This window comes from Oncorhynchus nerka, linkage group LG27 (genome assembly GCF_034236695.1).
Source record: "Oncorhynchus nerka isolate Pitt River linkage group LG27, Oner_Uvic_2.0, whole genome shotgun sequence".
Lineage (NCBI taxonomy): Eukaryota > Metazoa > Chordata > Actinopteri > Salmoniformes > Salmonidae > Oncorhynchus > Oncorhynchus nerka.
This window is the reverse complement of record NC_088422.1, coordinates 99,689,602-99,705,392: the sequence shown is the minus strand read 5'-3', so window position 1 is coordinate 99,705,392 and position 15,791 is coordinate 99,689,602. Positions and strand designations below refer to the sequence as shown.

Sequence of the window (15,791 nt, the reverse complement as noted above, 5' to 3'; positions counted from 1 at the left end):
ACGCTGACCTAGCACGCCGCCCTTCCATCCCTCCATATCTCAACATGTCTGTGATTAAAGGCACACATCAGCCACTCGCCACTCGCCACTGACAAAATGTGTCGTTCTGTTGCGAGGTGGGAGTGTGCCGGGAGACAGCTGCAGAGGGCTTGTCATTACAGTGCTCTGCAAAACATGGCTGCCCTCACAAAGAGCCCATTAACGGGCTAAATGGGTGTTTTTACAAACCGAGTACGCACGCTGGTGGGGCCATGGTTAGGGGGTTGTGGGGGTTGGCAGGGTGGAGGGGCTGCAGCAGGAGGTTAGACCAGGGGGTTAGTAGCCTAAACTACAAAGTCTTTGTCTCTGAACCTCAGCTGTCAACCATCTCTGATACATATAGTAAGTATTGGGTTGCATCGGAGGGGACAAGCATAACATGGCAAAAGCTCGAGGAGTTCGACCAAAAGCTAGAAGACCATAAGAAGACCATTAAATGGTCACAAGTGGCAGTTTTAATTAAAAAATATATATATAATATCAAAATAGATGGTATAAATGGAATCTCATTCGACAAGAAAACCTAACTTTTCATTTACATAGCTCTTCCTTTCCCTTCCCATGTAAACCTTCCCAGACCTCCAGTCCATCAAACTTACCTGTCAGTTTGAAGAGCGTGGCCTTGCGGAATCCGTCCGTGTGTTTGTACTTCATGAGGTGAATCCAGGACAGCATGTAGTGGAGGAAGAATCCCGGTCTGGCCAAAGCCTCCAGAGAATCATAACCCTGGATCCAGGTGTCACGGTGCAGCATGAAGGTAGCCGCGGCCCAGAATGCTTCACTCTCCTCCCACTTGGTCAGCGTGAGATGGCCGCTGCTGTCCACAGCCAGGAAGTAGTTGGGCCGATCGGACGCCTCGAACGACACCAAGGACGTGTCTAGAGGAAAAGTTTATCACCAATTTAGGAATCTCAACATCAAGGGTATTTTCTGGTTAAATAAAGTTTTAAAAAACTATTTGAGCTCTTTATGCCTGGGTACCGTATGTGACCCAGGTCAGGCTAGCACCTTAGTGCTCAGATAAATGTAGAACACTAGGCTAGCTAAAACAGTCTAGCCTAGCTAAAACACTTAATTAGACCAGTGGATAGGGACTGGGTAGGGACTGAACAGGGACAGGAAGACTTCATTAGACCAGTGGATAGGGACTGGAAGACTTAATTAGACGAGAGGATAGGGACTGGATAGGAACTGGATAGGGATAGGGACTGGAAGACTTCATTAGACCAGTGGATAGGGACTGGAAGACTTCATTAGACCAGAGGACAGGGACTGGATAGGGACTGGAATACTTCATTAGACCAGTGGACAGGGACTGGATAGGGACTGGAAGACTTCATTAGACCAGAGGACAGGGACTGGATAGGAACTGGAAGACTTTATTAGACCAGTGGATAGGGACTGGATAGGGACTGGAAGACTTCATTAGACCAGAGGACAGGGACTTGAAGACTTCATTAGACCAGTGGATAGGGACTGGAAGACTTCATTAGACCAGAGGATAGGGACTGGATAGGGACTGGAATACTTCATTAGACCAGTGGATAGAGACTGGATAGGGACTGGATAGGGACTGGAAGACTTCATTAGACCAGTGGATAGGGACTGGAAGACTTCATTACAACAGTGGACAGGGACTGGATAGGGACTGGAAGACTTCATTAGACCAGAGGATAGGGACTGGATAGGGACTGGAATACTTCATTAGACCAGTGGATAGGGACTGGAAGACTTCATTAGACCAGAGGATAGGGACTGGATAGGGACTGGAATACTTCATTAGACCAGTGGATAGGGACTGGAAGACTTCATTAGACCAGTGGATAGGGACTGGGCAGGGACTGGAAGACTTCATTAGACCAGAGGATAGGGACTGGACAGGGACTGGAAGACTTCATTAGACCAGTGGATAGGGACTGGAAGACTTCATTAGACCAGTGGATAGGGACTGGAAGACTTCATTAGACCAGTGGATAGGGACTGGATAGGGATGGGAAGACTTCATTAGAACAGTGGATAGGGACTGGATAGGGACTGGAAGACTTCATTAGACCAGTGGAGAGGGACTGGAAGACTTCATTAGACCAGTGGATAGGGACTGGATAGGGACTGGAAGACTTCATTAGAACAGTGGTTAGGGACTGGATAGGGACTGGAAGACTTCATTAGACCAGAGGACAGGGACTGGATAGGGACTGGAAGACTTCATTAGACCAGTGGACAGGGACTGGATAGGGAAGACTTCATTAGAACAGTGGATAGGGACTGGACATGGACTGGAAGACTTCATTAGAACAGTGGATAGGGACTGGGCAGGGACTGGAAGACTTCATTAGACCAGTGGACAGGGACTGGATAGGGACTGGAAGACTTCATTAGACCAGTGGACAGGGACTGGATAGGGAAGACTTCATTAGAACAGTGGATAGGGACTGGACAGGGACTGGAAGACTTCATTAGACCAGAGGACAGGGACTGAAATACTTTTTACTGACTGGACGTTGGAGTAGAAATGCACTAGGAATGCAGAGTGTTAGAAAGTGTTATTTATGGAGGATGAAGTAGTAAAATGAGGACGGACGTGGAAATGGCCATTGCATCTGACTGGTGTGACGAGGACGGACAAGGAAATGGCCAATGCATTAGACTGGTGTGACGAGGACGGGCAAGGAAATGGCCAATGCATTAGACTGATGTGACGAGGACGGACAAGGAAATGGCCATTGCATTTGACTGGTGTGACGAGGACGGACAAGGAAATGGCCAATGCATTAGACTGGTGTGACGAGGACGGACAAGGAAATGGCCATTGCATTAGACTGGTGTGACGAGGACGGACATGGAAATGGCCAATGCATTAGACTGGTGTGACGAGGACGGACAAGGAAATGGCCATTGCATTAGACTGGTGTGACGAGGACGGACAAGGAAATGGCCATTGCATTAGACTGGTGTGATGAGGACGGACAAGGAAATGGCCATTGCATTAGAGTGGTGTGACGAGGACGGACATGGAGAAATGGCCATTGCATTAGACTGGTGTGACGAGGACGGACATGGAGATGGCCATTGCATTAGACTGGTGTGACGAGGACGGACATGGAGATGGCCATTACATTAGACTGGTGTGACGAGGACGGACAAGGAGATGGCCATTACATTAGACTGGTGTGACGAGGACGGACATGGAGATGGCCAATGCATTAGACTGGTGTGACGAGGACGGACATGGAAATGGCCATTGCATTAGACTGGTGTGACGAGGACGGACAAGGAGATGGCCATTACATTAGACTGGTGTGACGAGGACGGACATGGAAATGGCCAATGCATTAGACTGGTGTGACGAGGCCTGGCAGTGACGTTGTTCTGTTTCCTCTGCGCTGCTCACCGTGCGGACGCGCTCTGCTGAGCCCAGGGGTCATCATGAAGAGGGACAGGAAGCCAGCCGCAGCAGGGTCTCCTTTCTTAGGGAACAATGTCCCACTGGACCTGTTGGCTGCCAGCACCGTGTCCCTCTCCCTGTAGGTCACCAGCCTGTAGGGGCCTTTACCCAGAACTACAAGACAGAGGAGAGGAACACTGTTATGAGGAATCCTTCACTGTATGGCTGACTTCGACAATGGGGCCCCAGAACTGTGCAGACACTCTGCCCCCATGTGGTTTACCAATGAAATGCCTTACACATTGATCATGATGAAATGTTTGTAGCCAATTCTAAGGACAATGCACAATAAACTTCCGAGGTTCAGTCATTGATTTGATTCTTGGAGAAATTAGATTTTTTTTTGACAAATAGGAAGAGTTTGAGATAAGATGCTGTATGTACCTTTGTTGTAGTATTCACAATCGTAGGCTGAAAAGACAAACAGAAAGAGTCGTTAGTGGAATGAAATTATATTCTGTAGTTAATTACATATTTTATTTACCTTTATTTAACTAGGCAAGTCAGTTAGGAACAAATTCTTATTTTCAATGACGGCCTAGGAACAGTGGGTTAACTGGTCTAGGAACAGTGGGGTTAACTGGTCTAGGAACAGTGGGTTAACTGGTCTAGGAAGAGTGGGTTAACTGGTCTAGGAACAGTGGGTTAACTGGCCTAGGAACAGTGGGTTAACTGGTCTAAGAACAGTGGGTTAACTGGTCTAGGAACAGTGGGTTAACTGGCCTAGGAACAGTGGGTTAACTGGTCTAAGAACAGTGGGGTTAACTGGTCTAGGAACAGTGGGTTAACTGGTCTAGGAACAGTGGGTTAACTGGTCTAAGAACAGTGGGTTAACTGGTCTAGGAACAGTGGGTTAACTGGTCTAGGAACAGTGGGTTAACTGGTCTAGAACAGTGGGTTAACTGGCCTAGGAACAGTGGGTTAACTGGTCTAGGAACAGTGGGTTAACTGGTCTAACTGGTCTAGGAACAGTGGGTTAACTGGCCTTGAACAGTGGGTTAACTGGTCTAAGAACAGTGGGTTAACTGGTCTAGGAACAGTGGGTTAACCCATTGAATGGGAACAGTGTGGGTTAACTGGTCTGGAACTGGGTTGCTGGCTCTAGGAACAGCAGGGTTAACTGGTCAGAACAGTGGGTTAACTGGTCTGGTGAACAGTGGGGTTAACTGGTCTAGGAACAGTGGGTTAACTGGTCTAGGAACAACAGTCTGAAGAACAGCCTGGGTTAACTGGTCTAGGAACAGTGGGTTAACTGGCCTAGGAACAGTGGGTTAACTGGTCTAGGAACAGTGGGTTAACTGGTCTAGGAACAGTGGGTTAACTGCCTTGTTCAGGGGCATTTGCCTGAAAACAGAATGCCATTTCAGATGGTCCCACACACTCCCATACCACCCATTGAATGGGTACACAGCCTGCCAGGTGGCCACACATTGCCTGCTCATAGCAACAGACCGGCAGATCGACGGGGATCACAGTCCACGGTGACACCTTGGTGACAGCATCGGTGGGCGTAGGCTAACCACAGCCTGGTACAGAAACACACAGTCCCCATACGACTACAGCCGCATATCAGCCAGGCAGTTCCTAGAACCATGTCACGTCCACCTGGACAGGGGGAGACAGGAAGGAACCTTGAAGACTGTTGTCCACTAGCATAGGGATACACACAGTATACAAACAGCCTGATATAACTAACAGCCTGATACAACACACAGCCTGATATAACTAACAGCCTGATACAACACACAGCCTGATACAACAAACAGCCTGATATAACTAACAGCCTGATACAACACACAGCCTGATACAACAAACAGCCTGATATAACAAACAGCCTGATACAACAACAGCCTGATACAACACACAGCCTGATATAACAACAGCCTGATACAACACACAGCCTGATACAACACACAGCCTGATACAACACACAGCCTGATACAACACACAGCCTGATACAACACACAGCCTGATAACACACATAACACACAGCCTGATACAACACACAGCCTGATACAACACACAGCCTGATACAGCCTGATACACACAGCCTGATACAACACACAGCCTGATACAACACACAGCCTGATACAACACACAGCCTGATAACACACAGCCTGATACAACACACAGCCTGATACAACACACAGCCTGATACAACACACAGCCTGATACAACACACAGCCTGATATAACTAACAGCCTGATACAACACACAGCCTGATATAACTAACAGCCTGATACAACACACAGCCTGATACAACAAACAGCCTGATATAACTAACAGCCTGATACAACAAACAGCCTGATATAACTAACAGCCTGATACAACACACAGCCTGATGTAACACACAGCCTGATACAACACAACTGATACAACACAGCCTGATATAACAACAGCCTGATACAACACACAGCCTGATATAACTAACAGCCTGATACAACACACAGCCTGATACAACACACAGCCTGATACAACTAACAGCCTGATACAACACACAGCCTGATATAACACACAGCCTGATACAACAAACAGCCTGATATAACTAACAGCCTGATACAACACACAGCCTGATGTAACACACAGCCCGATACAACACACAGCCTGATATAACTAACAGCCTGATATAACTAACAGCCTGATACAACACACAGCCTGATATAACTAACAGCCTGATACAACACACAGCCTGATACAACACACAGCCTGATACAACACACAGCCTGATACAACACACAGCCTGATACAACACACAGCCTGATACAACTAACAGCCTGATACAACACACAGCCTGATACAACACACAGCCTGATACAACACACAGCCTGATACAACACACAGCCTGATACAACACACAGCCTGATACAACACACAGCCTGATACAACACACAGCCTGATATAACACACAGCCTGATACAACAAACAGCCTGATACAACACACAGCCTGATACAACACACAGCCTGATATAACACACAGCCTGATACAACACACAGCCTGATACAACACACAGCCTGATATAACACACAGCCTGATATAACTAACAGCCTGATACAACACACAGCCTGATATAACTAACAGCCTGATATAACAACAGCCTGATATAACTAACAGCCTGTAATGTGGAGAAGAGATAGGACAGCAGACCAGCTGACAGAGGATAGGGGTTATGTAGAGGATAGGGGTTATGTAATGATAGGGGGTTATGTAATGTGGAGAAGAGATAGGACAGTAGACCAGCTGATAGAGGATAGGGGGTTATGTAGGGTTTATGTAGAGGATAGGGGTTAACAGATAGGGGTTTTAGAGGATAGGGGGTTATGTAGAATGTTATGTAGAGGATAGGGGGTTATGTGGATAGAGCTGATAGAGGGTAGGGGGTTATGTAGAGGATAGGGGGTTATGTAGAGGATAGGGGGTTATGTAGATGATAGGGGTTATGTAGAGGATAGGGGTTATGTAGAGGATAGGGGGTTATGAGAAGAGGACCATAGAGGATAGGGGTTAGGGGGTTATGTAGAGGCTGAGTTATGTAGAGGATAGGGGTTATGTAGAGGGATAGAGGATAGGGGGTTATGTAGAGGATAGGGGGTTATGTGATAGGGGGTTATATAGAGGATAGGGGGTTATGTAATGTGGAGAAGAGATAGGACAGTAGACCAGCTGACAGAGGATAGGGGGTTATATAGAGGATAGGGGGTTATGTAGAGGATAGGGGGTTATGTAGAGGATAGGGGTTATGTAATGTGGAGAAGAGATAGGACAGCAGACCAGCTGACAGAGGGGGAGGGGGTTATGTAGAGGATAGGGGTTATGTAGAGGATAGGGGTTTATGTAGAGGATAGAGGGGTTATGTAGAGGATAGATAGGGGTTATGTAGAGGATAGGGGTTATATAGAGGATAGGGGTTTATGTAGAGGATAGGGGTTATGTAGAGGATAGGGGGGGTTATAGAGGATAGGGGTTATATAGAGGATAGGGGTTATGTGGAGAAGAGATAGGACAGTAGACCAGCTGACAGAGGATAGGGGTTATAGAGGATAGGGGGTAGAGGATAGGGGTTTATAGAGGATAGGGGGTTATGTATATAGAGATAGGGGTTATGTAATGTGGGGGTTATATAGAGGATAGGGGTTATATAGAGGAGGGGGTTATGTAGATAGGGGGTTATATAGAGGATAGGGGGGTTATATAGAGGATAGGGGGTTATGTAGAGGATAGTAGGGGTTATGTAATGTGGAGAAGAGATAGGACAGTAGAGACCAGCTGACAGAGGATAGGGGGTTATGTAGAGGATAGGGGTTATGTAGAGGATAGGGGGTTATGTAGAGGGTAGGGGGTTATGTAGAGGATAGGGGTTATGTAGAGGATAGATAGGGGGGTATGTAATGTGGAGAAGAGATAGGACAGCAGACCATGACAGAGGATAGGGGGCTATGTAATGTAATGTGTATGTCAGGCTTTAGAGAAGCCCCAGTAATACTAACAGCCACAGTAACATCAACCCACACAGAGATTTTTTTATTTTATTTTATTTTACCTTTATTTAACCAGGCAAGTCAGTTAAGAACAAATTCTTATTTTCAATGACGGCCTGGGAACAGTGGGTTTAACTGCCTGTTCAGGGGCAGAACAACAGATTTGTACCTTGTCAGCTCAGGGGTTTGAACTCGCAACCTTCCGGTTACTAGTCCAACGATCTAACCACTAGACTACCCTGCCGCCCCTGTGAGACAGATCTGTGAGACAGCCTACAGTAAGACAGTAAGATCCTGATTCATGTCTGTGCTTTACAGTGAGTCAAACGGCCTTTGGGAGGTGACTCAAATAACCAGAACCAACCCGCCCCCCCTCACACACCACTCCCCCAGCACTCATCAACACAGACAGCTGAAACAGCAGGGGGGGAAACTGCATGTCACAGTATAGACACACATGTTCTTCTGCACACACACACACATACACACACACACACGTAAACACACACACACACATACACGCACACACAGACGTAAACACACACGCACACACACATATCCAGAAACAGATATCCACATGCGTATGCATACCCACTCTCGCACACTCGCAACACAACCTCCCTCCATTGGTTGAGCTGCTGGCTGTCATACTCCATACTCACCACCGGGTGGCAGACCAGGAAGACCTCGCTGAGCAGGACTCCACACTGCCTCTTGGAGAACGGCTCCCTCAGGGGGTTCAGACTGCAGGGGTGTCTGATGTCTGGGCTGTTAACACACTGGACACACACAAATCTAACGTTAGAAGACTGACAATAGACACCTGCATCATGTATGAACACACGCACACGCACACACACACAGACAAATACACACACACTATCCACTGAGAATAGACCGTGGGGGTTTCGAAACTTGCCTCAGCTGCCGTCCAGCTGTTGCCAAACTCCTGAGGCGTGGCAGAGTCTATGTTCTCTGGTGTCCTCATCTCATTGACCGTCCTCAGGTCAAAGTTCCCACACAGACCGCTCAGTTTGCCCTGAACACAGTATTCACATGAATATGACACACATCACAGCTCTGTATAGTAATAAGGAAGGGCTTGGAGACCTGATGGTGTTAATCAAGGGGTTGGTGACCTGATGGTGTTAATCAAGGGCTTGGTGACCTGATGGTGTTAATCAAGGGCTTGGAGACCTGATGGTGTTAATCAAGGGCTTGGAGACCTGATGGTGTTAATCAAGGGGTTGGTGACCTGATGGTGCTAATCAAGGGGTTGGTGACCTGATGGTGTTAATCAAGGGCTTGGAGACCTGATGGTGGTAATCAAGGGGTTGGTGACCTGATGGTGCTAATCAAGGAGTTGGTGACCTGATAGTGCTAATCAAGGGCTTGGAGACCTGATGGTGTTAATCAAGGGGTTGGTGACCTGATGGTGCTAATCAAGGGGTTGGTGACCTGATGGTGCTAATCAAGGGCTTGGTGACCTGATGGTGTTAATCAAGGGCTTGGAGACCTGATGGTGTTAATCAAGGGCTTGGAGACCTGATGGTGTTAATCAAGGGCTTGGAGACCTGATGGTGGTAATCAAGGGGTTGGAGACCTGATGGTGTTAATCAAGGGCTTGGAGACCTGATGGTGTTAATCAAGGGCTTGGAGACCTGATGGTGTTAATCAAGGGATTGGAGACCTGATGGTGTTAATCAAGGGCTTGGAGACCTGATGGTGGTAATCAAGGGGTTGGTGACCTGATGGTGCTAATCAAGGGGTTGGTGACCTGATGGTGCTAATCAAGGGCTTGGAGACCTGATGGTGCCAATCAAGAGGTTAGTGACCTGATGGTGCTAATCAAGGGGTTGGTGACCTGATGGTGCTAATCAAGGGGTTAGTGACCTGATGGTGCTAATCAAGGGGATGGTGACCTAATGGTGCTAATCAAGGGGTTAGTGACCTGATGGTGCTCATCAAGGGGTTGGTGACCTGATGGTGCTAATCAAGAGGTTAGTGACCTGATGGTGCTAATCAAGAGGTTAGTGACCTGATGGTGCTAATCAAGGGGTTGGTGACCTGATGGTGCTAATCAAGGGGTTGGTGACCTGATGGTGCTAATCAAGAGGTTAGTGACCTGATGGTGCTAATCAAGGGGTTAGTGACCTGATGGTGCTAATCAAGGGGTTAGTGACCTGATGGTGCTAATCAAGGGGTTGGTGACCTGATGGTGCTAATCAAGGAGTTAGTGACCTGATGGTGCTAATCAAGGGGTTAGTGACCTGATGGTGCTAATCAAGGGGTTAGTGACCTGATGGTGCTAATCAAGGGGTTGGTGACCTGATGGTGCTAATCAAGGAGTTAGTGACCTGATGGTGCTAATCAAGGGGTTGGTGACCTGATGGTGCTAATCAAGGGGTTAGTGACCTGATGGTGCCAATCAAGGGGTTGGTGACCTGATGGTGCTAATCAAGGGGTTAGTGACCTGATGGTGCTAATCAAGGGGTTAGTGACCTGATGGTGCTAATCAAGGGGTTGGTGACCTGATGGTGCTAATCAAGGGGTTAGTGACCTGATGGTGCTAATCAAGAGGTTAGTGACCTGATGGTGCTAATCAAGAGGTTGGTGACCTGATGGTGCTAATCAAGGGGTTAGTGACCTGATGGTGCTAATCAAGAGGTTAGTGACCTGATGGTGCTAATCAAGAGGTTAGTGACCTGATGGTGCTAATCAAGAGGTTGGTGACCTGATGGTGCTAATCAAGAGGTTGGTGACCTGATGGTGCTAATCAAGGGGTTAGTGACCTGATGGTGCTAATCAAGAGGTTAGTGACCTGATGGTGCTAATCAAGAGGTTGGTGACCTGATGGTGCTAATCAAGGGGTTAGTGACCTGATGGTGCTAATCAAGAGGTTGGCGACCTGATGGTGCTAATCAAGAGGTTGGTGACCTGATGGTGCTAATCAAGGGGTTGGTGACCTGATGGTGCTAATCAAGGGGTTGGTGACCTGATGGTGCTAATCAAGGGGTTGGTGACCTGATGGTGCTAATCAAGGGGTTGGTGACCTGATGGTGCTAATCAAGAGGTTGGTGACCTGATGGTGCTAATCAAGGGGTTGGTGACCTGATGGTGCTAATCAAGGGCTTGGTGACCTGATGGTGCTAATCAAGAGGTTGGTGACCTGATGGTGCTAATCAAGAGGTTGGTGACCTGATGGTGCTAATCAAGGGCTTGGTGATTAGTTGATTTGTTGAATAAGGTGTGACGGATTGGAGGATCCAGAGGACTGGGTTGAGAAAGACTGCTATAGGAGACAGCAGCTGCTTTGTATTGACAGGGCCATGTTATTCTAGGGTAGGAAATGTGGAACACTAACAACCCATGGTGCCTGACCTGCCAGCGTGGTCCAGCCTGGATGTGGACAGTGGTCTTGCGATCCCAGAGCACGGTCAGGTCCTCCTCGGGAACGTGGACCACGGTGAAGAGCCCAGCGCTCCATATGAACACCTCCTGCCTCCAGTCGATCACACTGGACGGGTTCTACACAGGGTGGAGGACAGGAAACAGGACAATGGACAGGAATTAGATTAATACTGATGAACAGGTTGAGATGAGCCAGGGGGGTCGGGGGTAGTGCCCCCCTGTGATTTTTTTAACCTAATATCTTTATGGTTTATTGTTCATTAAGGACAGATGACAAGACAGAAGACAGGGAAGAGGACAGGGAAGAGGACAAGACAGAGGACAGGGAAGAGGACAGGGAAGAGGACAAGGCAGAGGTCAAGGACGAGGACAGGGAGGAGGACAGGGTAGAGGACAAGACAGAGGACAGGGAAGAGGACAGGGAGGAGGACAGGGAGGAGGACAGGGTAGAGGACAAGGAAGAGGACAAGATGGAGGACAGGGAAAAGGACAGGGAAAAGGACAGGGAAGAGGTGAAGATGGAGGACAGGGAAAAGGACAAGCTGGAGGACAGGGAAGAGGGCAGGGAAGAGGGCAGGGATCATGAATAAGGTAAATTCTTAAATAGGTGAAATTTGTGCCATAATTGGTAAGTTGTGAGAATAGTAATGTGATATTCATTGGGTCTGAGGGGTCAGGGGTCAGGGGTTAAGGGGTTAAGGGTAGTTTCTCTCTGTAATGTTTTCATCAAACATTTCTTATAACACTGTAGGTTACATTAACCCTATTGAAAGCAAGTAAGCAAACAAGTAACGAGCCGCTAGTGGAAACTGGGAGGCATCCCAGCGGTGGCCAGACTTGGTAGGACCACCAGTGGCAAGCTACCTGGTAAGGTTCAGGAGCAGGAGAAGGAGCAGGCAGCAGGAGCATGAGCAGGAGACAGGAGCAGGAGCATGAGAAGGAGCAGGAGCAGGAGCAGGAGCAGGAGACAGGAGCAGGAGCAGGAACAGGAGCAGGAGCAGGAGCAGGAGCAGGGAACAGGAGCAGGAGCAGGAGCAGGAGCAGGAGCAGGAGCAGGAGCAGGAGAAGGAGCAGGAACAGGAGCAGGAGCAGGGAAGGAGCAGGAACAGGAGTAGGAGCAGGAACAGGAGCAGGAGCAGGAGCAGGAGCAGGAACAGGAGCAGGAGCAGGAGCAGGGAGAAGGAGCAGGAACAGGGAAAGTAGAGGAACAGGAGAAGGGGCAGGAACAGGAGAAGGAGCAGGAGCAGGGAGCAGGAGAAGGAGCAGGAGCAGGAGCAGGAGAAGAGGCAGGAGCAGGAGCAGGAACAGGAGAAGGAGCAGGAAGAACAGGAGCAGCAGGAACAGGAGAAGGAGCAGGAGCAGGAACAGGAGCAGGAGCAGGAGCAGGAGCATGCACTTACTGGTTTGCCACTGTCGAGTCGAACGCAATGAAAGATCTACCAATGTTGATGAGTAGAGATTTCCTGCAGATGACGCCGCTGTCGTAACAGTCCACGTTCTCAGACAGGTTACACTCATCATCAGATCAGCACTGCTCTGAAGGTGGGATGGGAAAAACAACATGAAAATAGCAAGCTAACCCAGGACAGAACTATGCTACTGAAAACTATGAAATGTGTATATTGAGTATTTAAACCCTAAGCCAGTCTATTCATCAATCCTTTCATCTATACACGGATATCTAACTTTCACAGATTTCTTGCATTACATTTATTCATCCCATTTTATTATCAAATAACGAGGAAAAATATATGAACTTGAGTACTGGAAATGTGACTCTGGTACCTTTTCCTAGGTAGACTCTACACACTCCAACGTAGTCAAATATCATACCTTTACTAGGTAGACTACACACTCTAACGTAGTCAAATATCATACCTTTACTAGGTAGACTACACACTCCAACGTAGTCAAATATCATACCTTTACTAGGTAGACTTTACACACTCCAACGTAGTCAAATATCATACCTTTACTAGGTAGACTTTACACAGGAACAACGTAGTCAAATATCATACCTTTACTAGGTAGACTACACACTCCAACGTAGTCAAATATCATACCTTTACTAGGTAGACTACACACTCCAACGTAGTCAAATATCATACCTTTACTAGGTAGACTACACACTCCAACGTAGTCAAATATCATACCTTTACTAGGTAGACTACACACTCCAACGTAGTCAAATATCATACCTTTACTAGGTAGACTTTACACACTCAACGTAGTCAAATATCATACCTTTACTAGGTAGACTTTACACACAAGCTAAGTAGTCAAATATCATACCTTTACTAGGTAGACTACACACTCTAAAGTCAAATATCATACCTTTACTAGGTAGACTACACAGGGAACGTAGTCAAATATCATACCTTTACTAGGTAGACTACACACTCCAACGTAGTCAAATATCATACCTTTACTAGGTAGACTACACACTCCAACGTAGTCAAATATCATACCTTTACTAGGTAGACTACACACTTTACTAGGTAGAGATGGGAGGACAGGGAACTAACGTAGTCAAATATCATACCTTTACTAGGTAGACTACACACTCCAACGTAGTCAAATATCATACCTTTACTAGGGAAGAGTAGACTACACACTCTAACATAGTCAAATATCATACCTTTACCAGGTAGACTACACACTCTAACGTAGTCAAATATCAACCTTACTAGGTAGACTACACACTCCAACGTAGTCAAATATCATACCTTTACTAGGTAGACTACACACTCCAACGTAGTCAAATATCATACCTTTACTAGGTAGAGGGCAGGGAACACTCCAACGATAGTCAAATATCATACCTTTACTAGGTAGACTATACACACTAGGGTAGTCAAATATCATACCTTTACTAGGTAGACTACACACTGGAGGACAGGGAAGTAGTCAAATATCATACCTTTACTAGGTAGACTTTACACACTAACGTAGTCAAATATCATACCTTTACTAGGTAGACTACACACTCAACGTAGTCAAATATCATAGCTTTACTAGGTAGACTACACACTCCAACGTAGTCAAATATCATACCTTTACTAGGTAGACTACACACTCCAACGTAGTCAAATATCATACCTTTACTAGGTAGACTACACACTAACTTAGTCAAATATCATACCTTTACTAGGTAGACTGCACACTCTAAAGTAGTCAAATATGATACCTTTACTAGGTAGACTACACACTCCAATGTAGTCAAATATCATACCTTTACTAAGTAGACTACACACTCTAACGTAGTCAAATATCATATCTTTACTAGGTAGACTACACACTCTAACGTAGTCAAATATCATATCTTTACTAGGTAGACTACACACTCTAACGTAGTCAAATATCATACCTTTACTAGGTAGACTACACACTCTAACGTAGTCAAATATCATACCTTTACTAGGTAGACTACACACTCTAACGTAGTCAAATATCATACCTTTACTAGGTAGACTACACACTCTAACGTAGTCAAATATCATACCTTTACTAGGTACACTACACACTCCAATGTAGTCAAATATCATACCTTTACTAGGTAGACTACACACTCTAACGTAGTCAAATATCATATCTTTACTAGGTAGACAAGGAACACACTCTAGGGAACGTAGTCAAATATCATACCTTTACTAGGTAGACAACACACTCTAACGTAGTCAAATATCATACCTTTACTAGGTAGACTACACACTCTAACGTAGTCAAATATCATACCTTTACTAGGTAGACTACACACTCTAACGATAGTCAAATATCACACCTTTACTAGGTAGACTTTACACACTCCAACGTAGTCAAATATCATACCTTTACTAGGTAGACTACACACTCTAACGTAGTCAAATATCATACCTTACTAGGTAGACTACACACTCTAACGTAGTCAAATATCATACCTTTACTAGGTAGACTACACACTCCAAGTAGTCAAATATCAAGCTGGAGGATACCAGGAAGATCATTACTAGGTAGACTTTACACACTCCAACGTAGTCAAATATCATACCTTTACTAGGTAGACTTTACACACTAACGTAGTCAAATATCATACCTTTACTAGGTAGACTACACACTCTAACAGTCAAATATCATACCTTTACTAGGTAGACTTTACACACTCAACGTAGTCAAATATCATACCTTTACTAGGTAGACTACACACTCCAACGTAGTCAAATATCATACCTTTACTAGGTAGACTACACACTCTAACGTAGTCAAATATCATACATTTACTAGGTAGACTACACACTCTAACATAGTCAAATATCATACCTTTACTAGGTAGACTACACACTCTAACGTAGTCAAATATCATACCTTTACTAGGGACTACACACTCCAATGTAGTCAAATATCATACCTTTACTAGGTAGACTGGACACACTCTAACGTAGTC

The 15,791-nt window shown here is 46.2% G+C and overlaps 1 protein-coding gene across 1 annotated transcript in view; it reads right to left on the bottom strand.

The window, feature by feature from the left end:
- otog (otogelin) overlaps nucleotides 1–15,791 on the bottom strand; it is a 145,646-nt gene that overhangs the window by 49,023 nt on the left and 80,832 nt on the right. The window contains 12 exon segments of the mRNA XM_065011203.1: nucleotides 639–917; nucleotides 3,431–3,598; nucleotides 3,869–3,895; nucleotides 4,937–5,052; nucleotides 5,054–5,071; nucleotides 5,073–5,089; nucleotides 8,623–8,739; nucleotides 8,880–8,999; nucleotides 11,342–11,488; nucleotides 12,772–12,788; nucleotides 12,791–12,878; nucleotides 12,881–12,907. Of these exon segments, the coding sequence (XP_064867275.1) occupies nucleotides 639–917; nucleotides 3,431–3,598; nucleotides 3,869–3,895; nucleotides 4,937–5,052; nucleotides 5,054–5,071; nucleotides 5,073–5,089; nucleotides 8,623–8,739; nucleotides 8,880–8,999; nucleotides 11,342–11,488; nucleotides 12,772–12,788; nucleotides 12,791–12,878; nucleotides 12,881–12,907 (1,141 nt within the window).